Here is a 25,346-nt window from a genome sequence, read left to right as displayed (position 1 = left end):
TCTTCCTTATGTTACTGCTGCCTGGATGCTTCTAGAACACTGCTGTCTTCCTCATGTTCCTGCTGCGTGGATGCTTCTAGAACACTGCTGTCTTCCTCATGTTCCTGCTGCGTGGACAATGATAGCTGTATTTTTTATTACACACAGTTCACCTATTTTATATACATATTGCAACAGATACAAACCTGGACACCGGACACATTTTAAAATGGAACGATAGCTATTCCATGTTAATAAAGTGTTAGCATGCATTATTATGTGTATCTTGAAAATCTAATTAAATTGCAATGAAGATTGTACAACCTGTGTTGGAACTGTTTGACTGCTTAAAGGCTGTAGGTGTTGTAGAGAGAATTCAGTAGAAGAGAGTCTTATATAATAGGCTATACAGTATCTACACTATAGTTTGGATTGAAACCTTAAGACGAGGCGTTTTGCTCAGCAGGATAACATAGTCTTCCAGCATAATAATATAAAAGATCTTATTGTAATCTGATTTCCAGATTTCATTAAGCAAGTACATGTGTAAACCTGTAAACAGACAGTATTGATCTGAATTCATTTGCCCACATAACGTTTATGAGGGGACAAAGTTTCAAAACCCCTGTTTTATCGGAAAACATTCATAGTGAAAGTTAGAAAAGAACAAGGCATGGAAAGCAAGAGCAGGTGACACATTTCTGTCGGGTAAAATTGGTCGGCTTCTCTCAGGTATGTTAACTTAACACAAAAAGAAACGTCCCTTTTTCAGGACCCTGTCTTTCAAAGATAATTTGTAAAAATCCAAATAACTTCACAGATGGTCATTGTAAAGGGTTTATGAATTCACCAATTTGTAAGTCGCTCTGGATAAGAGCGTCTGCTAAATGACTTAAATGTAAATGTAAATGTTTAAACACCGTTTCCCAGGCTTGTTCAACGAACCATAAACAATGAATGAACATGCACCTGTGGAACGGTCGTTAAGACACTAAAAGCATACAGACAGTAGGCAATTAAGGTCACAGTTATGAAATCTTAGGACACTAAAGAGGCCTTTCTACTGACTCTGAAAAACACCAAAAGAAAGATGCCCAGAGTCCCTGCTCATGTGTGTGAACGTGCCTTAAGCATGCTGCAAGGATGCATGAGGACTACAGATGTGGCCAGGGCAATAAATTGCAATGTCCGTACTGTGAGACGCCCAAGACAGCACTCTTCACTGACGAGGCGCGGTTTTGTCTCACCAGTGGTGGTAGGATTGGTGTTTATCGTCGAAGGAATGAGCGTTACACCGAGGCCTGTACTCTGGAGCGGGATCGATTTGGAGGTGGAGGGTCCATCATGGTCTGGGGCGGTGTCTCACAGCATCATTGGACTGAGCTTGTTGTCATTGCAGGCAATCTCAATGCTGTGCGTTACAGGGAAGACATCCTCCTCCCTCATGTGGTACCCTTCCTGCAGGCTCATCCTGACATGACCCTCTAGCATGACAATGCCACCAGCCATACAGCTTGTTCTGTGCGTGATTTCCTGCAAGACAGGAATGTCAGTGTTCTGCCATGGCTAGCGAAAATCCCAGATCTCAGTCCCATTGAGCATGCCTGGGACCTGTTGGACCAGAGGGTGAGGGCTAGGGCCATTCCCCCCAGAAATGTCTGGGAACTTGCAGGTGCCTTGGTGGGGTAACATCTCACATCAAAAACGGGTAAATCTGGTGCAGTCCACGAGGAGGAGATGCACAACAGTACTTAATGCGGCTGGTGGCCACACAAGATACCGACTGTTACTTTTGAATACGAAGGAGCGAGGAGGGTAACCTTTGACCATGTGTTATTTGATCTGACTTTATTAAACAACATCATTCACCAGAGTAGCCTGTAATTCTCTGTAGATCAGAGAAGGTGTGTAATGTAGATAATTCTGCACGGCAGAAGCTCAGATATGTTGCTATTGGGACGAGGGTTCCAGAGAATTCGGGAAATGCAGCTTCTCCGTAATTATTATTCTAATTAACAGAATTGAATATAATAGCGTAGTATACCGCTACTCCAAGACAAAAAAAACATCACGTAATTTCAGGTTGATTGTGCGAATGGTCGCATTTCTCTCATGTGGCACGCCACTAGGTAAAATGTATGCTTTGATTGAAACAAAACAGTTAGAATAGGCCAACAGTTTGTTAAAAGCAGTTACTTTGGTAGCTATGTCTAATAAGGTGGAAATCAACAAAACAGTCACTTACATAACATTCCAGACATTTACAGAAGAGGGCAGTGTAACCAAAAAAAAAACGTTTCTATTCCCAACACGAACGGATAGTTTTGACGACACATGATTGGCTCTTGGTACAAGGAAGCAAACAGTTGATTGGTTCATTGTAAAAAACCCGGCAGAAGACAAGAAGTGGACGAACGAAAATAACACAGGAGCCGCTGGAATAGCAACTGTTTATTTGCCAGGTAAAGTGCCCCGGCTACAGTTATTCTCCACATACTAACGACGACACTGTTTTATGATATATTTCCCGCATCACATTGATGGGATTTCGGTTAATTTGTTGAATCTTATCAGTTTCCCCGCAACAAACAACAACAACTAGCTAGCAGGTTAGCATAGCGCGGTAACGAACTACTACACTATATCTACAGTAGGTTACTCATGAAAGCTGGATAAATTAAGTTAGCTGCTAGCCAATCTATCTAGAAGTCTGGGTTTTTATTCGGGTTACGACTGTCTGTTTATATGCGTTGTCAACGTTGATTCCTCACACTTTGATGTGTGTAGCTAATATTGCACCTAGTTAGCTACCTTGGCTAAGTTAGGTCATATAATGTGAGCCAACCAGTCGGTAAGTTATTAGCTAACATTCGCTAGTAAAACTCAAGAATGACACTGGCTGTAAGTCCGGTGCAGAAGACAGTGTTACAACATGTATCTTAGTCCTGTTCCAATACATTACACATAAATCAAAATCAAATTTTATTTGTCACATACACATGGTTAGCAGATGTTAATGCGAGTGTAGCGAAATGCGAGTGTATCGAAATGCTTGTACATAAGTCATTGGACGAAGGCGTTTTCTACAAGGAGGGAGTTTTACGATCCCAACGCTCTGTCTGAACATTTAACACGCGTCGCTGTTTTGGAAGAATATAAAGGACCTTATCTGTCATATCAGCGATAAATATGTGTCACAATGTAGTTGATACGTGCCCTGTTAGTGTTCCCCACACGGCAATTTCTCCATGTTACAGCGCTTGTTTACGGAAGACGAGGCAACAACCTGTGCTAATTAGCCATATACCATGCTCCAACACCTGTGTGTAGGTTAATCGGATAGAGGCACCCATAGCTGTAGAGCTGTTCAAAACTGCTGCAGGAATCCCTGTTTGTTCTTCTATTTGTCCATTTTAAAGCTATGACTCTGGTAGGCAGAGGCTCTCCAGTACAGTAGGTGTCAGTAATACACCATAACGTTGGATGCCGATAAATCCCACAGAAGAAGGAAGCGACGGGGACAACGGTAGCTAACTACAGCTAGTACACACCTGTAGACAGAAGCCCAAAGACGTATCGCAAGTGACGATTATTCAATTTTCTAAACATTAAAACAACGTTGGGATTGTAGGGGGAGGCACAATGGCCGACGACTGTAGAGGGGAGCTACAATGGGCGACGACTGTAGAGGGGAGGCACAATGGGCGACGACTGTAGATGGGAGGCACAATGGGCGACGACTGTAGAGGGGAGGCACAATGGGCGACGACTGTAGAGGGGAGGCACAATGGGCGACGACTGTAGAGGGGAGGCACAATGGGCGACGACTGTAGAGGGGAGGCACGATGGCCTACGACTGTAGAGGGGAGGCACGATGGCCTACGACTGTAGAGGGGAGGCACGATGGCCTACGACTGTAGAGGGGAGGCACGATGGCCTACGACTGTAGAGGGGAGGCACGATGGCCGACGACTGTAGAGGGGAGGCACGATGGCCTACGACTGTAGAGGGGAGGCACGATGGCCTACGACTGTAGGGGGCGGCACGATGGCCGACGACTGTAGAGGGGAGGCACGATGGCCTACGACTGTAGAGGGGAGGCACGATGGCCGACGACTGTAGAGGGGAGGCACGATGGCCGACGACTGTAGAGGGGAGGCACGATGGCCGACGACTGTAGAGGGGAGGCACGATGGCCGACGACTGTAGAGGGGAGGCACGATGGCCGACGACTGTAGAGGGGAGGCACGATGGCCGACGACTGTAGAGGGGAGGCACGATGGCCGACGACTGTAGAGGGGAGCCACGATGGCCGACGACTGTAGAGGGGAGACAGGAGAGCGAGGTGAAGTTATGGTAGCTGTATATATAGCTTACCTTCTTTCCCGTCTTAAATCTTGTGTTTTTATATATTTTATAGTGCTATATATGTATTACTGCATTGTTGCGAAAAGAGTTTGTCAAGAAAGGCATTTCACTGTACTCGTGAAAATGACTATAAAACGTCAAATGTAATCCCACTCTTCTTCCTTGCAGGAGCCCAGTGATATAGAAACCATGGTTGATCCGATGGAGAATGGCTTGTTTGACATTCCTGACTATGACAACACAGATGACGAGACCTTTCCTCCTCTCCCCCCTCCCTTCTCACCAGGAGAGGGAGGAGATCCTTTTACAGGTGAGGACAATGACAACTGGAGCTCACCAGTACCTAGCCTGGTTTCAGATCTGGTTGTGCTATTTTGCCGACTGCCATGGTTGCTGTCATGCTTATGATGATCTGGGACCAGACTAGACACACAATACCCAACACAAACCTGTGTGTCTACAGGTAGACTGATATGACATCATCATCATTATTATTATTATATACACAGCTGGGAGACTTCCTGCTTACTGACATCACAGACAATATAATGGGTAGATATAGATAAGACATCATTATTGTTATTATAAACACAGCTGGGAGACTTCCTGCTTACTGACATCACAGACAATATAATGGGTAGATATTGATAAGACATTATTATTATTATTATTATTATTATTGTTATTATATACACAGCTGGGAGACTTCCTGCTTACTGACATCACAGACAATATAATGGGTAGATATAGATAAGACATCATTATTGTTATTATTATTGTTATTATATACACAGCTGGGAGACTTCCTGCTTATTGACATCAGACAATATAATGGGTAGATATAGATAAGACATCATTATTGTTATTATAATCACAGCTGGGAGACTTCCTGCTTATTGACATCAGACAATATAATGGGTAGATATAGATAAGACATCATTATTGTTATTATTATTGTTATTATATACACAGCTGGGAGACTTCCTGCTTACTGACATCACAGACAATATAATGGGTAGATATAGATAAGACATTATTATTATCATTATTAATATTATAATCACAGCTGGGAGACTTCCTGCTTATTGACATCAGACAATATAATGGGTAGATATAGATAAGACATCATTATTATTATTATTGTTATTATTATTATAATCACAGCTGGGAGACTTCCTGCTTACTGACATCACAGACAATATAATGGGTAGATATTGATGGCTGTTGATGTTGTCAGGGGAGGAGGGAGGAGAGATCTCCAAGCTGGCCGAAGTCCCTGCTGCCAAGAGGAGAGGCGTCAAGAGACCACAGCCCAAACTGGACTCTCAGAGGTACGTGTGTATTAGCCTGGAGACGGTCATAAATGAGCGTTTGGATCAGGAACCTCTACAGGCCAGAATGTTGAATACAGTTATATTGTCACGTACTTTACCGGTTGTCTGTGTGGCTGGTCGATTTGATGGTAGAAATGTGGGACAATATATTTCACAGGAAAGTTAATAATTACATCAACTGATCAAAGCGCTGGTAGTGTGTTCAGATTTCTATCACGTGAAGCATGTAGCAGAGCCATGTGAACAGGCTGGGCCAGTGTGCATGTAGCAGAACCATGTCAACAGGCTAGACCAGTGTGCATGTAGCAGAACCATGTCAACAGGCTGGACCAGTGTGCATGTAGCAGAGCCATGTGAACAGGCTGGGCCAGTGTGCCTGTAGCAGAACCATGTCAACAGGCTGGGCCAGTGTGCATGTAGCAGAACCATGTCAACAGGCTGGGCCAGTGTGCATGTAGCAGAACCATGTCAACAGGCTGGGCCAGTGTGCATGTAGCAGAACCATGTCAACAGGCTGGGCCAGTGTGCATGTAGCAGAACCATGTCAACAGGCTGGGCCAGTGTGCATGTAGCAGAACCATGTCAACAGGCTGGGCCAGTGTGCATGTAGCAGAACCATGTCAACAGGCTGGGCCAGTGTGCATGTAGCAGAACCATGTCAACAGGCTGGGCCAGTGTGCATGTAGCAGAACCATGTCAACAGGCTGGGCCAGTGTGCATGTAGCAGAACCATGTCAACAGGCTGGGCCAGTGTGCATGTAGCAGAACCATGTCAACAGGCTGGGCCAGTGTGCATGTAGCAGAACCATGTCAACAGGCTGGGCCAGTGTGCATGTAGCAGAACCATGTCAACAGGCTGGGCCAGTGTGCATGTAGCAGAACCATGTCAACAGGCTGGGCCAGTGTGCATGTAGCAGAACCATGTCAACAGGCTGGGCCAGTGTGCATGTAGCAGAACCATGTCAACAGGCTGGGCCAGTGTGCATGTAGCAGAATCATGTCAACAGGCTGGGCCAGTGTGCATGTAGCAGAACCATGTCAACGGGCTGGGCCAGTGTGCATGTAGCAGAACCATGTCAACGGGCTGGGCCAGTGTGCATGTAGCAGAACCATGTCAACGGGCTGGGCCAGTGTGCATGTAGCAGAACCATGTCAACGGGCTGGGCCAGTGTGCATGTAGCAGAACCATGTCAACGGGCTGGGCCAGTGTGCATGTAGCAGAACCATGTCAACGGGCTGGGCCAGTGTGCATGTAGCAGAACCATGTCAACGGGCTGGGCCAGTGTGCATGTAGCAGAACCATGTCAACGGGCTGGGCCAGTGTGCATGTAGCAGAACCATGTCAACGGGCTGGACCAGTGTGCATGTAGCAGAACCATGTCAACAGGCTGGACCAGTGTGCATGTAGCAGAACCATGTCAACAGGCTGGGCCAGTGTGCATGTAGCAGAACCATGTCAACAGGCTGGGCCAGTGTGCATGTAGCAGAACCATGTCAACAGGCTGGGCCAGTGTGCATGTAGCAGAACCATGTCAACGGGCTGGGCCAGTGTGCATGTAGCAGAACCATGTCAACGGGCTGGGCCAGTGTGCATGTAGCAGAACCATGTCAACGGGCTGGGCCAGTGTGCATGTAGCAGAACCATGTCAACGGGCTGGGCCAGTGTGCATGTAGCAGAACCATGTCAACGGGCTGGGCCAGTGTGCATGTAGCAGAACCATGTCAACGGGCTGGGCCAGTGTGCATGTAGCAGAACCATGTCAACGGGCTGGGCCAGTGTGCATGTAGCAGAACCATGTCAACGGGCTGGACCAGTGTGCATGTAGCAGAACCATGTCAACGGGCTGGACCAGTGTGCATGTAGCAGAACCATGTCAACGGGCTGGGCCAGTGTGCATGTAGCAGAACCATGTCAACGGGCTGGGCCAGTGTGCATGTAGCAGAACCATGTCAACAGGCTGGGCCAGTGTGCATGTAGCAGAACCATGTCAACAGGCTGGGCCAGTGTGCATGTAGCAGAACCATGTCAACGGGCTGGGCCAGTGTGCATGTAGCAGAACCATGTCAACAGGCTGGGCCAGTGTGCCTGTGTCTCCTGCATGCATCAGGTGAAATATGAACGGCACAACCAGCGATTTGAACAGTTGTGTAATTCTACTTTCTTGTGGATATACTGAGTACGGTTACATGCACACGATAATGTGATTTATTATGGATCGTCAAATTATAATGGTTCAATTTAAAAATGTTTACATGCTTTGTAAAAAAGATTTCTCCTAATAACCCCGTTTCCATGGAGACGTCTGTCAAAGGCTCCCTGACGTCTCTCTGATAAATGCAGAACAGCACCAGTCTAAATTAACATTATACCACAGCAAACATGTTATTTTTTTTGAGAAGCATATTTGATTCTGAGTTGGGACATTATAAAGTTTGTACGTGAGAACTATTTCTAAAAAACCCGTATATTCAGTTGTTCCTAACTCACTTCACTAAAGAGGGGGGCTCTCGGCTGGTGTCAGCACAGGTGCAGATCAAACACACCACTGGAACAAAAGGGAGGCTCTCGGCTGGTGTCAGCACAGGGGCAGATCAAACACACCACTGGAACAAGAGGGAGGCTCTCGGCTGGTGTCAGCACAGGTGCAGATCAAACACACCACTGGAACAAAAGGGAGGCTCTCGGCTGGTGTCAGCACAGGGGCAGATCAAACACACCACTGGAACAAGAGGGAGGCTCTCGGCTGGTGTCAGCACAGGTGCAGATCAAACACACCACTGGAACAAAAGGGAGGCTCTCGGCTGGTGTCAGCACAGGGGCAGATTAAACACACCACTGGAACAAGAGGGAGGCTCTCGGCTGGTGTCAGCACAGGGGCAGATCAAACACACCACTGGAACAAGAGGGAGGCTCTCGGCTGGTGTCAGCACAGGTGCAGATCAAACACACCACTGGGACGCCGGTTTCAGGTGTTTACACGTCCTAATCATTTGAAAGACGGCTCAGAAAGGCAGGTGTTTTAATTGGCATAGGTTTACTTCAATTATGACCTCACGCCGATTTAAGATAAGCGGAGTAAGGTGTTTACATGACTAATGCCGTACTCGACCTTCTGACACAATCAGTTTAATATCAATAAATAATATCAAATATAAAAATAAAAAAATATGACCAACCACACACAAAAAAAGGACCAACCGCACGCAAAAAAAGGACCAACCAAATGTAAAAAAAGGACCAACCGCACGCAAAAAAAGGACCAACCAAATGTAAAAAAATGACCAACCACACGCAAAAAAAGGACCAACCGCACGCAACCGGTAAAGTAAGTTCAAATATAATATTATTCAACATTATAGCTTGTACAGGTCATGAGAGAGAACTTTCCTAATCCAAACGCTCATTTATGCCCGACCATGAAAATCGATGTCTGGTTTTGGCATATTGTCCCAGTTCTGTTACAACCAAAGGACTTAAAAAATAAAACACACACAAAGGTTTTGATGATCAAATCATTGTTGATTCTCTTTGTCTTTGCAGCAACATTGCAGAGCTGTTTGATGTGTGGAAGTTCAATAGCCGGTGTTTTTGTTCACATGTTTTCCTCCAGGCTGACATCAGAAAGAGGACTTCCGGCTCTTCGCTCCCTGTTTGACAACGTTCATTTCAAAGGCAAAGGACACGAGGTAAAGGCTAACAGCAGATTCAAGTGTTGTGTCTCTGTTGGGCAGATGGGTCTGTTTTTGTCTGTTTTTTTTTCACTCAAAGTGAAAGGCATCGATGTTTGGCTAAAGGTTACCCAGTTGACTCCCACAGCAGCCAAAGGGTGTTGATGTGTGTGTGTTTTCCACCAGGCTGAGGACTTGCGGGGGCTGATGCAGAGGATGGAGAACTGGGCTCACAGGCTGTACCCCAAACTGCAGTTTGAAGACTTCATAGACAAACTGGAGACGCTGGGCAGCAAGAAAGAAGTCCAGGTCAGACTGGCAGGCCCTTGTTGTTCTAATCAACAGCCAGGTCAAACTGACAGGCCCTTGTTGTTATAATCAACACCCAGGTCAGACTGACAGGCCCTTGTTGTTCAAACCAACACCCAGGTCAGACTGACAGGCCCTTGTTGTTCAAACCAACACCCAGGTCAGACTGACAGGCCCTTGTTGTTCTAACCAACACCCAGGTCAGACTGACAGGCCCTTGTTGTTATAACCAACACGTAGGTCAGACTGACAGGCCCTTGTTGTTCTAAACAACACCCAGGTCAGACTGACAGGCCCTTGTTGTTATAACCAACATGCAGGTCAGACTGACAGGCCCTTGTTGTTATAACCAACATGCAGGTCAGACTGACAGGCCCTTGTTGTTCTAACCAACACCCAGGTCAGACTGACAGGCCCTTGTTGTTCTAACCAACATCTGGAGGTGTGGTGGTGTCAGTGGAAGCAGTAAGGTCTGAATGTTTTGTTTTCCAGACGTGTCTGAAGAGAATACGGTTGGACATGCCGCTGATACATGAAGACTTCGTAGGAGACGACGGTGAGAGGACAACGCCACCAACTACATTTAGTGTCAGAAAGGATTCAGTACGTGTCAAGTGACTCAGTGGGAGTGCTGATTTTAGGATCAGTTTTGCCTTGTACACAACCTGTGAATAAGATTATACCTACAGGGAGGACCTGATCCGAGATCAGAACTCCTACTCTGAGACACTTAACACACACAGTCCCCGATCAATAGTGGTGTCTAGGGGTAGATATGACACAGTCCCAGATCAATAGTAGTGTCTAGGGGTAGATATGACACAGTCCCAGATCAATAGTAGTGTCTAGAGGTAGATAGGACACAGTCCCAGATCAATAGTGGTGTCTAGAGGTAGATAGGACACAGTCCCAGATCAATAGTAGTGTCTAGGGGTAGATATGACACAGTCCCAGATCAATAGTAGTGTCTAGGGGTAGTTAGGACACAGTCCCAGATCAATAGTGGTGTCTAGAGGTAGTTATAACACAGTCCCAGATCAATAGTAGTGTCTAGAGGTAGATAGGACACAGTCCCAGATCAATAGTAGTGTCTAGGGGTAGATAGGACACAGTCCCAGATCAATAGTAGTGTCTAGAGGTAGATAGGACACAGTCCCAGATCAATAGTAGTGTCTAGAGGTAGATAGGACACAGTCCCAGATCAATAGTAGTGTCTAGGGGTAGATAGGACACAGTCCCAGATCAATAGTAGTGTCTAGAGGTAGATAGGACACAGTCCCAGATCAATAGTAGTGTCTAGAGGTAGATATGACACAGTCCCAGATCAATAGTAGTGTCTAGAGGTAGATATAACACAGTCCCAGATCAATAGTAGTGTCTAGGGGTAGATATAACACAGTCCCAGATCAATAGTAGTAGTAGTAGTGTCTAGAGGTAGATATGACACAGTCCCAGATCAATAGTAGTGTCTAGGGGTAGATAGGACACAGTCCCAGATCAATAGTAGTGTCTAGAGGTTGATAGGACACAGTCCCAGATCAATAGTAGTGTCTAGAGGTAGAGATAACACAGTCCCAGATCAATAGTAGTGTCTAGGGGTAGATATGACACAGTCCCAGATCAATAGTAGTGTCTAGAGGTAGAGATAACACAGTCCCAGATCAATAGTAGTGTCTAGGGGTAGATATGACACAGTCCCAGATCAATAGTAGTGTCTAGGGGTAGATATAACACAGTCCCAGATCAATAGTAGTGTCTAGAGGTAGATAGGACACAGTCCCAGATCAATAGTAGTGTCTAGGGGTAGATAGGACACAGTCCCAGATCAATAGTAGTGTCTAGGGGTAGATAGGACACAGTCCCCGATCAATAGTGGTGTCTAGGGGTAGATATGACACAGTCCCAGATCAATAGTAGTGTCTAGAGGTAGATAGGACACAGTCCCAGATCAATAGTAGTGTCTAGGGGTAGATATAACACAGTCCCAGATCAATAGTAGTAGTAGTGTCTAGAGGTAGATATGACACAGTCCCAGATCAATAGTAGTGTCTAGAGGTAGAGATAACACAGTCCCAGATCAATAGTAGTGTCTAGGGGTAGATATGACACAGTCCCAGATCAATAGTAGTGTCTAGGGGTAGATAGGACACAGTCCCAGATCAATAGTAGTGTCTAGGGGTAGATAGGACACAGTCCCAGATCAATAGTAGTGTCTAGGGGTAGATATGACACAGTCCCAGATCAATAGTAGTGTCTAGAGGTAGATATAACACAGTCCCAGATCAATAGTAGTGTCTAGAGGTAGATATGACACAGTCCCAGATCAATAGTAGTGTCTAGAGGTAGATAGGACACAGTCCCAGATCAATAGTAGTGTCTAGAGGTAGATATGACACAGTCCCAGATCAATAGTAGTAGTAGTGTCTAGGGGTAGATATGACACAGTCCCAGATCAATAGTAGTGTCTAGAGGTAGATAGGACACAGTCCCAGATCAATAGTAGTGTCTAGAGGTAGATAGGACACAGTCCCAGATCAATAGTAGTGTCTAGAGGTAGATATAACACAGTCCCAGATCAATAGTAGTAGTAGTGTCTAGGGGTAGATATGACACAGTCCCAGATCAATAGTAGTGTCTAGAGGTAGATAGGACACAGTCCCAGATCAATAGTAGTGTCTAGAGGTAGATAGGACACAGTCCCAGATCAATAGTAGTGTCTAGAGGTAGATATGACACAGTCCCAGATCAATCGTAGTAGTAATGTCTAGAGGTAGATATGACACAGTCCCAGATCAATAGTAGTGTCTAGAGGTAGATATGACACAGTCCCAGATCAATAGTAGTAGTAGTAGTGTCTAGAGGTAGATATGACACAGTCCCAGATCAATAGTAGTGTCTAGAGGTAGATATGACACAGTCCCAGATCAATAGTAGTGTCTAGAGGTAGATAGGACACAGTCCCAGATCAATAGTAGTGTCTAGGGGTAGATATGACACAGTCCCAGATCAATAGTAGTGTCTAGAGGTAGATAGGACACAGTCCCAGATCAATAGTAGTGTCTAGGGGTAGATATAACACAGTCCCAGATCAATAGTAGTGTCTAGAGGTAGATATGACACAGTCCCAGATCAATAGTAGTGTCTAGGGGTAGATATAACACAGTCCCAGATCAATAGTAGTGTCTAGAGGTAGATATGACACAGTCCCAGATCAATAGTAGTGTCTAGGGGTAGATATAACACAGTCCCAGATCAATAGTAGTGTCTAGAGGTAGATATGACACAGTCCCAGATCAATAGTAGTGTCTAGAGGTAGTTAGGACACAGTCCCAGATCAATAGTAGTGTCTAGAGGTAGTTAGGACACAGTCCCAGATCAATAGTAGTGTCTAGAGGTAGATATGACACAGTCCCAGATCAATAGTAGTGTCTAGGGGTAGATATAACACAGTCCCAGATCAATAGTAGTGTCTAGAGGTAGATATGACACAGTCCCAGATCAATAGTAGTGTCTAGGGGTAGATATAACACAGTCCCAGATCAATAGTAGTGTCTAGAGGTAGATATGACACAGTCCCAGATCAATAGTAGTGTCTAGAGGTAGATAGGACACAGTCCCAGATCAATAGTAGTGTCTAGGGGTAGATATGACACAGTCCCAGATCAATAGTAGTGTCTAGAGGTAGATAGGACACAGTCCCAGATCAATAGTAGTGTCTAGGGGTAGATATAACACAGTCCCAGATCAATAGTAGTGTCTAGAGGTAGATATGACACAGTCCCAGATCAATAGTAGTGTCTAGGGGTAGATATAACACAGTCCCAGATCAATAGTAGTGTCTAGAGGTAGATATGACACAGTCCCAGATCAATAGTAGTGTCTAGGGGTAGATATAACACAGTCCCAGATCAATAGTAGTGTCTAGAGGTAGATATGACACAGTCCCAGATCAATAGTAGTGTCTAGAGGTAGTTAGGACACAGTCCCAGATCAATAGTAGTGTCTAGAGGTAGTTAGGACACAGTCCCAGATCAATAGTAGTGTCTAGAGGTAGATATGACACAGTCCCAGATCAATAGTAGTGTCTAGAGGTAGTTAGGACACAGTCCCAGATCAATAGTAGTGTCTAGAGGTAGTTAGGACACAGTCCCAGATCAATAGTAGTGTCCAGAGGTAGATATGACACAGTCCCAGATCAATAGTAGTGTCTAGGGGTAGATATAACACAGTCCCAGATCAATAGTAGTGTCTAGAGGTAGATATGACACAGTCCCAGATCAATAGTAGTGTCTAGGGGTAGATTTGATGTAGTAGTAGATTTGTATTGGTTTATAGCAGTCATGAACTGATTTTACAAAATGAGATTCGGCATTCAGTATTTTATCTGGCACATCCATTGATCCAGGTGAGGACGACACCGCGGCGTCGAGAGACGGACGTGTCGTCAACCATGACGACCCAGACCCGTTTGGAGACGGAGGTTTCCCTGAAGACCCCCCAGGACGGGTCCCCTCTACCCCTGCCGCTGCTCCCTCCCTGTTCTCGTCCTCCCAGGCTGGCCCGGTCCACTCCACCCCAGCCCCCTCCCTGACAGAAGAGCAGCAGAGACGTATAGAACTCAACAAACGGCTTGCCTTGGAGAGGAGACTGGCCCGCATGCAGCAACACACAGGTCAGACACAACATCACACTCAGAGAGGAGACTGGCCCTCATGCAGCAACACACAGGTCAGACACATCACACTCAGAGAGGAGACTGGCCCTCATGCAGCAACACACAGGTCAGACACAACATCACACTCAGAGAGGAGACTGGCCTTCATGCAGCAACACACAGGTCAGACACAACATCACACTCAGAGAGGAGACTGGCCCTCATGCAGCAACACACAGGTCAGACACAACATCACACTCAGAGAGGAGACTGGCCCTCATGCAGCAACACACAGGTCAGACACATCACACTCAGAGAGGCGACTGGCCCTCATGCAGCAACACACAGGTCAGACACATCACACTCAGAGAGGAGACTGGCCCTCATGCAGCAACACACAGGTCAGACACATCACACTCAGAGAGGAGACTGGTCCTCATGCAGCAACACACAGGTCAGACACGACATCACACTCAGAGAGGAGACTGGTCCTCATGCAGCAACACACAGGTCAGACACGACATCACACTCAGAGAGGAGACTGGCCCTCATGCAGCAACACACAGGTCAGACACAACATCACACTCAGAGAGGAGACTGGCCCTCATGCAGCAACACACAGGTCAGACACATCACACTCAGAGAGGAGACTGGCCCTCATGCAGCAACACACAGGTCAGACACATCACACTCAGAGAGGAGACTGGCCCTCATGCAGCAACACACAGGTGAGACACATCACACTCAGAGAGGAGACTGGCCCTCATGCAGCAACACACAGGTCAGACACATCACACTCAGAGAGGAGACTGGTCCTCATGCAGCAACACACAGGTCAGACACAACATCACACTCAGAGAGGAGACTGGCCCTCATGCAGCAACACACAGGTCAGACACATCACACTCAGAGAGGAGACTGGCCCTCATGCAGCAACACACAGGTGAGACACATCACACTCAGAGAGGAGACTGGCCCTCATGCAGCAACACACAGGTCAGACACATCACACTCAGAGAGGAGACTGGCCCTCATGCAGCAACACACAGGTCAGACACATCACACTCAGAGAGGAGACTGGCCCTCATGCAGCAACACACAGGTGAGACACAACACACTCAGAGAGGAGACTGGCCCTCATGCAGCAACACACAGGTCAGACACAACATCACACTCAGAGAGGAGACTGGCCCTCATGCAGCAACACACAGGTCAGACACATCACACTCAGAGAGGAGACTGGCCCTCATGCAGCAACACACAGGTCAGACACAACATCACACTGAGAGGAGACTGGCCCTCATGCAGCAACACACAGGTCAGACACGACATCACACTCAGAGAGGAGACTGGTCCTCATGCAGCAACACACAGGTCAGACACAACATCACACTCAGAGAGGAGACTGGCCCTCATGCAGCAACACACAGGTCAGACACATCACACTCAGAGAGGAGACTGGTCCTCATGCAGCAACACACAGGTCAGACACGACATCACACTCAGAGAGGAGACTGGTCCTCATGCAGCAACACACAGGTCAGACACATCACACTCAGAGAGGAGACTGGTCCTCATGCAGCAACACACAGGTCAGACACAACATCACACTCAGAGAGGAGACTGGCCCTCATGCAGCAAAACACAGGTCAGACACATCACACTCAGAGAGGAGACTGGCCCTCATGCAGCAACACACAGGTCAGACACAACATCACACTCAGAGAGGAGACTGGCCCTCATGCAGCAACACACAGGTCAGACACATCACACTCAGAGAGGCGACTGGCCCTCATGCAGCAACACACAGGTCAGACACATCACACTCAGAGAGGAGACTGGCCCTCATGCAGCAACACACAGGTCAGACACATCACACTGAGAGGAGACTGGCCCTCATGCAGCAACACACAGGTCAGACACGACATCACACTCAGAGAGGAGACTGGTCCTCATGCAGCAACACACAGGTCAGACACAACATCACACTCAGAGAGGAGACTGGCCCTCATGCAGCAACACACAGGTCAGACACAACATCACACTGAGAGGAGACTGGCCCTCATGCAGCAACACACAGGTCAGACACGACATCACACTCAGAGAGGAGACTGGTCCTCATGCAGCAACACACAGGTCAGACACAACATCACACTCAGAGAGGAGACTGGCCCTCATGCAGCAACACACAGGTCAGACACATCACACTCAGAGAGGAGACTGGTCCTCATGCAGCAACACACAGGTCAGACACGACATCACACTCAGAGAGGAGACTGGTCCTCATGCAGCAACACACAGGTCAGACACATCACACTCAGAGAGGAGACTGGTCCTCATGCAGCAACACACAGGTCAGACACGACATCACACTCAGAGAGGAGACTGGCCCTCATGCAGCAACACACAGGTCAGACACAACATCACACTCAGAGAGGAGACTGGCCCTCATGCAGCAACACACAGGTCAGACACATCACACTCAGAGAGGAGACTGGCCCTCATGCAGCAACACACAGGTCAGACACATCACACTCAGAGAGGAGACTGGTCCTCATGCAGCAACACACAGGTCAGACACAACATCACACTCAGAGAGGAGACTGGCCCTCATGCAGCAACACACAGGTCAGACACATCACACTCAGAGAGGAGACTGGCCCTCATGCAGCAACACACAGGTCAGACACGACATCACACTCAGAGAGGAGACTGGCCCTCATGCAGCAACACACAGGTCAGACACAACATCACACTCAGAGAGGAGACTGGTCCTCATGCAGCAACACACAGGTCAGACACGACATCACACTCAGAGAGGAGACTGGTCCTCATGCAGCAACACACAGGTCAGACACAACATCACACTCAGAGAGGAGACTGGCCCTCATGCAGCAACACACAGGTCAGACACAACATCACACTCAGAGAGGAGACTGGTCCACATGCAGCAACACACAGGTCAGACACATCACACTCAGAGAGGAGACTGGCCCTCATGCAGCAACACACAGGTCAGACACAACATCACACTCAGAGAGGAGACTGGTCCTCATGCAGCAACACACAAGTCAGACACAACATCACACTCAGAGAGGAGACTGGCCCTCATGCAGCAACACACAGGTCAGACACAACATCACACTCAGAGAGGAGACTGGCCCTCATGCAGCAACACACAAGTCAGACACAACATCACACTCAGAGAGGAGACTGGCCCTCATGCAGCAACACACAGGTCAGACACATCACACTCAGAGAGGAGACTGGCCCTCATGCAGCAACACACAGGTCAGACACATCACACTCAGAGAGGAGACTGGCCCTCATGCAGCAACACACAGGTCAGACACAACATCACACTCAGAGAGGAGACTGGCCCTCATGCAGCAACACACAGGTCAGACACATCACACTCAGAGAGGAGACTGGCCCTCATGCAGCAACACACAGGTCAGACACAACATCACACTCAGAGAGGAGACTGGCCCTCATGCAGCAACACACAGGTCAGACACATCACACTCAGAGAGGAGACTGGCCCTCATGCAGCAACACACAGGTCAGACACATCACACTCAGAGAGGAGACTGGCCCTCATGCAGCAACACACAGGTCAGACACAACATCACACTCAGAGAGGAGACTGGCCCTCATGCAGCAACACACAGGTCAGACACGACATCACACTCAGAGAGGAGACTGGCCCACATGCAGCAACACACAGGTGAGACACGACATCACACTCAGAGAGGAGACTGGCCCTCATGCAGCAACACACAGGTGAGACACGACATCACACTCAGAGAGGAGACTGGCCCACATGCAGCAACACACAGGTCAGACACAACATCACACTCAGAGAGGAGACTGGCCCACATGCAGCAACACACAGGTGAGACACGACATCACACTCAGAGAGGAGACTGGCCCTCATGCAGCAACACACAGGTGAGACACGACATCACACTCAGAGAGGAGACTGGTCCTCATGCAGCAACACACAGGTCAGACACAACACACTCAGAGAGGAGACTGGCCCTCATGCAGCAACACACAGGTCAGACACCACATCACACTCAGAGAGGAGACTGGTCCTCATGCAGCAACACACAGGTCAGACACCACATCACACTCAGAGAGGAGACTGGCCCTCATGCAGCAACACACAGGTCAGACACGACATCACACTCAGAGAGGAGACTGGCCCTCATGCAGCAACACACAGGTCAGACACATCACACTCAGAGAGGAGACTGGCCCTCATGCAGCAACACACAGGTCAGACACATCACACTCAGAGGAGACTGGCCCTCATGCAGCAACACACAGGTCAGACACAACATCACACTCAGAGAGGAGACTGGCCCTCATGCAGCAACACACAGGTCAGACACATCACACTCAGAGAGGAGACTGGCCCTCATGCAGCAACACACAGGTCAGACACATCACACTCAGAGAGGAGACTGGCCCTCATGCAGCAACACACAGGTGAGACACGACATCACGCTCAGGCAGACATTTTGTACAGTGCAAAACATCTAAACTACCTGACATTGAGCTTGTTGGTGAGGATCGGCCTGATCAAGGCACAATCACTAATCTATTTGGGATGCGAGATGATTTGTAGATCAGTGATGCGCTGATCCTGTCAATCACACTGACTAACTTCATGTGCTGCATTGTTGACAATCCAATACATACATTTTAATTTTACCCTTGATGGAGGGCAATAAAGTGTCTCCCTCCCTCTCAGATGGCTCCAAGGAGATGGCCAACCAATCAGCACACGGACACTCTGCCTCCCAGTCCCAGGAGATGGCCACCCAATCAGCACACGGACCCTCTCCCTCCCAGTCCCAGGAGATGGCCACCCAGTCAGCAGACGGACCCTCTACCTCCCAGTCCCAGGAGATGGCCACCCAATCAGCAGACGGACCCTCTACCTCCCAGTCCCAGGAGATGGCCACCCAATCAGCAGACGGACCCTCTCCCTCCCAGTCCCAGGAGATGGCCACCCAGTCAGCACACGGACCCTCTCCCTCCCAGTCAGCACACGGACCCTCTCCCTCCCAGTCAGCACACGGACCCTCTCCCTCCCAGTCAGCACACGGACCCTCTCCCTCCCAGTCAGCACACGGACCCTCTCCCTCCCAGTCAGCACACGGACCCTCTCCCTCCCAGTCAGCAGACTGACCCTCTCCCTCCCAGTCCCAGGAGATGGCCAACCAATCAGCAGACGGACCCTCTACCTCCCAGTCCCAGGAGATGGCCACCCAGTCAGCACACGGACCCTCTCCCTCCCAGTCCCAGGAGATGGCCACCCAGTCAGCAGACGGACCCTCTACCTCCCAGTCCCAGGAGATGGCCAACCAATCAGCAGACGGACCCTCTCCCTCCCAGTCCCAGGAGATGGCCAACCAATCAGCAGACGGACCCTCTCCCTCCCAGTCCCAGGAGATGGCCACCCAGTCAGCAGACGGACCCTCTACCTCCCAGTCCCAGGAGATGGCCAGCCAGTCAGCAGACGGCCCCTCCACCAGGTCCTCCTCACACCCCTCCCCCAGCCAGTCAGCAGACGGCCCCTCCACCAGGTCCTCCTCACACCCCTTCCCCAGCCAGTCAGCAGACGGCCCCTCCACCAGGTCCTCCTCACACCCCTCCCCCAGCCAGTCAGCAGACGGCCCCTCCACCAGGTCCTCCTCACACCCCTTCCCCAGCCAGTCAGCAGACGGCCCCTCCACCAGGTCCTCCTCACACCCCTCCCCCAGCCAGTCAGCAGACGGCCCCTCCACCAGGTCCTCCTCACACCCCTTCCCCAGCCAGTCAGCAGACGGCCCCTCCACCAGGTCCTCCTCACACCCCTTCCCCAGCCAGTCAGCAGACTGCCCCTCCACCAGGTCCTCCTCACACCCCTTCCCCAGCCAGTCAGCAGACTGCCCCTCCACCAGGTCCTCCTCACACCCTTCCCCAGCCAGTCAGCAGACGGCCCCTCCACCAGGTCCTCCTCACACCCCTTCCCCAGCCAGTCAGCAGACGGCCCCTCCACCAGGTCCTCCTCACACCCCTCCCCCAGCCAGTCAGCAGACGGCCCCTCCACCAGGTCCTCCTCACACCCCTTCCCCAGCCAGTCAGCAGACGGCCCCTCCACCAGGTCCTCCTCACACCCCTCCCCCAGCCAGTCAGCAGACGGCCCCTCCACCAGGTCCTCCTCACACCCCTCCCCAGCCAGTCAGCAGACTGCCCCTCCACCAGGTCCTCCTCACACCCCTTCCCCAGCCAGTCAGCAGACGGCCCCTCCACCAGGTCCTCCTCACACCCCTTCCCCAGCCAGTCAGCAGACGGCCCCTCCACCAGGTCCTCCTCACACCCCTCCCCCAGCCAGTCAGCAGACGGCCCCTCCACCAGGTCCTCCTCACACCCCTTCCCCAGCCAGTCAGCAGACGGCCCCTCCACCAGGTCCTCCTCACACCCCTCCCCCAGCCAGTCAGCCCCTCCACCAGGTCCTCCTCACACCCCTCCCCCAGCCAGTCAGCCCCTCCACCAGGTCCTCCTCACACCCCTCCCCCAGCCAGCAGCAGCAGGATGGGGACGATGAAGACCCGGACCAGGGAGACCCAGAGGACAAGGGCCAGAGCAGGCCAGACCGCTCCAGGGACAGAGCTCTAAACATGGCTTCCCCTGCTGAGGCTTGACTCCCTGGTGTGTGAGGGAGCTGTAGTCAGCCCTGTCCCTGTGATGAGCAACAACAGCAGGGCCTGAGACACACACAGAACCGCTGACTCCCTGGTGTGTGAGGGAGCTGTAGTCAGCCCTGTTCCAGTGATGAGCAACGACAGCAGGGCCTGAGACACACACAGAACCGCTGACTCCCTGGTGTGTGAGGGAGCTGTAGCCAGCCCTGTCCCTGTGATGAGCAACGACAGCAGGGCCTGAGACACACACAGAACCGCTGACTCCCTGGTGTGTGAGGGAGCTGTAGTCAGCCCTGTTCATGTGATGAGCAACGACAGCAGGGCCTGAGACACACACAGAACCGCTGACTCCCTGGTGTGTGAGGGAGCTGTAGTCAGCCCTGTTCATGTGATGAGCAACGACAGCAGGGCCTGAGACACACACAGAACCGCTGACTCCCTGGTGTGTGAGGGAGCTGTAGTCAGCCCTGTTCATGTGATGAGCAACGACAGCAGGGCCTGAGACACACACAGAACCGCTGACTCCCTGGTGTGTGAGGGAGCTGCAGTCAGCCCTGTTCATGTGATGAGCAACGACAGCAGGGCCTGAGACACACACAGAACCGCTGACTCCCTGGTGTGTGAGGGAGCTGTAGCCAGCCCTGTCCCTGTGATGAGCAACGACAGCAGGGCCTGAGACACACACAGAACCGCTGACTCCCTGGTGTGTGAGGGAGCTGTAGCCAGCCCTGTTCATGTGATGAGCAACGACAGCAGGGCCTGAGACACACACAGAACCGCTGACTCCCTGGTGTGTGAGGGAGCTGTAGCCAGCCCTGTTCATGTGATGAGCAACGACAGCAGGGCCTGAGACACACACAGAACCGCTGACTCCCTGGTGTGTGAGGGAGCTGTAGCCAGCCCTGTTCATGTGATGAGCAACGACAGCAGGGCCTGAGACACACACAGAACCGCTGACTCCCTGGTGTGTGAGGGAGCTGTAGTCAGCCCTGTCCCTGTGATGAGCAACGACAGCAGGGCCTGAGACACACACAGAACCGCTGACTCCCTGGTGTGTGAGGGAGCTGTAGCCAGCCCTGTCCCTGTGATGAGCAACGACAGCAGGGCCTGAGACACACACAGAACCGCTGACTCCCTGGTGTGTGAGGGAGCTGTAGTCAGCCCTGTTCATGTGATGAGCAACGACAGCAGGGCCTGAGACACACACAGAACTCCCTCCACATCCATGGCTCCAACTGTCTGCATACATACTCACCCAGCACCAAGGGACGCTGTCTTCAAGGACTGACAACTCATCTGAGGATGTTTTCTCTCTGTTCAAGTACATTTTCAATTAAGTTTATACAAATCTAAAACATGGTCATGTGTTGTCAACCATTTTTACTCTCTAATAAATGTTGCCATACGGGCCAAACATCTTGTTGTCGTGCTGATGTCCTGTTTCCTTTCATTGTTGCTTTTCTGAGCAAAACGCCTCATCACCAGCCATACAAAACGCCTCATCACCAGCCATACAAAACGCCTCATCACCAGCCATACAAAACGCCTCATCACCAGCCATACAAAACGCCTCATCAACAGCCATACAAAACGCCTCATCACCAGCCATACAAAACGCCTCATCACCAGCCATACAAAACACCTCATCACCAGCCATACAAAACACCTCATCACCAGCCATACAAAACACCTCATCACCAGCCATACAAAACACCTCATCACCAGCCATACAAAACACCTCATCACCAGCCATACAAAACACCTCATCACCAGCTATACAAAACGCCTCATCACCAGCCATACAAAACGCCTCATCACCAGCTATACAAAACGCCTCATCACCAGCTATACAAAACACCTCATCACCAGCCATACAAAACATATCACCAGCCATACAAAACATATCACCAGCCATACAAAACACCTCATCACCAGCTATACAAAACACCTCATCACCAGCCGTACAAAACACATCGCCAGCCGTAGAAAACACATCGCCAGCCGTACAAAACACCTCATCACCAGCCATACAAAACACCTCATCACCAGCCATACAAAACACCTCATCACCAGCCATACAAAACACCTCATCACCAGCCATACAAAACACCTCATCACCAGCTATACAAAACACCTCATCACCAGCCATACAAAACACCTCATCACCAGCCATACAAAACGCCTCATCACCAGCCATACAAAACGCCTCATCACCAGCCATACAAAACGCCTCATCACCAGCCATACAAAACGCCTCATCACCAGCCATACAAAACGCCTCATCACCAGCCATACAAAACACCTCATCACCAGCCATACAAAACACCTCATCACCAGCCATACAAAACACCTCATCACCAGCCATACAAAACACCTCATCACCAGCCATACAAAACACCTCATCACCAGCCATACAAAACACCTCATCACCAGCCATACAAAACACATCGCCAGCCGTAGAAAACACCTCATCATAAGGGCTATTTAAGGTTCCCTGGTCCCTTTGTGTTGGGTAAAGAAAGGTCTATTTAATTAAGATTCCCCTCTGTGTTGGGTAAAGAAAGGTCTATTTAATTAAGATTCCCCTCTGTTGGGTAAAGACAGGTCTATTTAATTAAGATTCCCCTCTGTGTTGGGTAAAGAAAGGTCTATTCAATTAAGGTTCCCTGGCCCCTCTGTGTTGGGTAAAGACAGGTCTATTTAATTAAGATTCCCCTCTGTGTTGGGTAAAGACAGGTCTATTTAATTAAGATTCCCCTCTGTTGGGTAAAGACAGGTCTATTTAATTAAGATTCCCCTCTGTGTTGGGTAAAGACTGGTCTATTTAATTAAGGTTCCCTGGACCCTCTGTGTTGGGTAAGGACTGGTCTATTTAATTAAGATTCCCCTCTGTGTTGGGTAAAGACAGGTCTATTTAATTAAGGTTCCCCTCTGTGTTGGGTAAAGACAGGTCTATTTAATTAAGATTCCCCTCTGTGTTGGGTAAAGACAGGTCTATTTAATTAAGGTTCCCTGGCCCCTCTGTGTTTGGTAAAGACAGGTCTATTTAATTAAGATTCCCCTCTGTGTTGGGTAAAGACAGGTCTATTTAATTAAGATTCCCCTCTGTTGGGTAAAGACAGGTCTATTTAATTAAGATTCCCCTCTGTGTTGGGTAAAGACAGGTCTATTTAATTAAGATTCCCCTCTGTTGGGTAAAGACAGGTCTATTTAATTAAGATTCCCCTCTGTGTTGGGTAAAGACTGGTCTATTTAATTAAGGTTCCCTGGACCCTCTGTGTTGGGTAAGGACTGGTCTATTTAATTAAGATTCCCCTCTGTGTTGGGTAAAGACAGGTCTATTTAATTAAGGTTCCCCTCTGTGTTGGGTAAAGACAGGTCTATTTAATTAAGATTCCCCTCTGTGTTGGGTAAAGACAGGTCTATTTAATTAAGATTCCCCTCTGTGTTGGGTAAAGACAGGTCTTTAATTAAGATTCCCCTCTGTGTTGGGTAAAGACAGGTCTATTTAATTAAGATTCCCCTCTGTTGGGTAAAGACAGGTCTATTTAATTAAGATTCCCCTCTGTGTTGGGTAAAGACTGGTCTATTTAATTAAGGTTCCCTGGACCCTCTGTGTTGGGTAAGGACTGGTCTATTTAATTAAGATTCCCCTCTGTGTTGGGTAAAGACAGGTCTATTTAATTAAGGTTCCCCTCTGTGTTGGGTAAAGACAGGTCTATTTAATTAAGATTCCCCTCTGTGTTGGGTAAAGACAGGTCTATTTAATTAAGATTCCCCTCTGTGTTGGGTAAAGACAGGTCTTTAATTAAGATTCCCCTCTGTGTTGGGTAAAGACAGGTCTATTTAATTAAGATTCCCCTCTGTGTTGGGTAAAGACAGGTCTTTAATTAAGATTCCCCTCTGTGTTGGGTAAAGACTGGTCTTTAATTAAGATTCCCCTCTGTGTTGGGTAAAGACAGGTCTATTTAATTAAGGTTCCCCCTCTGTGTTGGGTAAAGACAGGTCTATTTAATTAAGATTCCCCTCTGTGTTGGGTAAAGACAGGTCTATTTAATTAAGATTCCCCTCTGTGTTGGGTAAAGACAGGTCTATTTAATTAAGATTCCCCTCTGTGTTGGGTAAAGACAGGTCTATTTAATTAAGATTCCCCTCTGTGTTGGGTAAAGACAGGTCTATTTAATTAAGGTTCCCCTCTGTGTTGGGTAAAGACAGGTCTATTTAATTAAGGTTCCCTTACAATGTAAACGTACTTACCTGGAGCCTTGTGGACAGTTGACTGAGCAGCATGATACGATCTTCACCCAGATCAATAAACATTTCACTGTTCAACTG

The 25,346-nt window shown here is 48.9% G+C and overlaps 2 protein-coding genes across 3 annotated transcripts; both read left to right on the top strand.

Moving 5' to 3' along the window:
* Positions 1-2,370: 2,370 nt before the first annotated feature.
* LOC135528672 (TIMELESS-interacting protein-like) lies at positions 2,371-19,512 on the top strand. 2 transcript variants are annotated; one of them, XM_064957785.1, is made up of 8 exons: positions 2,371-2,441; positions 4,516-4,657; positions 5,585-5,678; positions 9,293-9,368; positions 9,537-9,659; positions 10,152-10,215; positions 14,065-14,331; positions 19,073-19,512. In XM_064957785.1, exons 2-8 carry the CDS (start codon positions 4,537-4,539, stop codon positions 19,510-19,512), a joined length of 1,185 nt encoding a protein of 394 aa, XP_064813857.1. In that variant the 5' UTR covers positions 2,371-2,441; positions 4,516-4,536. The 2 variants fall into 2 exon arrangements, with proteins under 2 accessions (XP_064813857.1, XP_064813858.1); XM_064957786.1 differs by lacking the exon at positions 2,371-2,441 and adding an exon at positions 4,261-4,324.
* A 24-nt stretch (positions 19,513-19,536) lies between these two features.
* On the top strand, positions 19,537-21,010 carry LOC135528670 (proline-rich protein HaeIII subfamily 1-like). The gene is made up of 2 exons (XM_064957784.1): positions 19,537-20,775; positions 20,864-21,010. Exons 1-2 carry the CDS (start codon positions 19,537-19,539, stop codon positions 20,912-20,914), a joined length of 1,290 nt encoding a protein of 429 aa, XP_064813856.1. The 3' UTR covers positions 20,915-21,010.
* Positions 21,011-25,346: the final 4,336 nt, after the last annotated feature.

The sequence above is a fragment of the Oncorhynchus masou genome, unplaced genomic scaffold, assembly GCF_036934945.1.
Source record: "Oncorhynchus masou masou isolate Uvic2021 unplaced genomic scaffold, UVic_Omas_1.1 unplaced_scaffold_1007, whole genome shotgun sequence".
Taxonomy (NCBI): domain Eukaryota; kingdom Metazoa; phylum Chordata; class Actinopteri; order Salmoniformes; family Salmonidae; genus Oncorhynchus; species Oncorhynchus masou.
The sequence above is the reverse complement of the archived record's forward strand: the minus strand, read 5'-3'. Positions and strand labels throughout refer to the sequence as shown.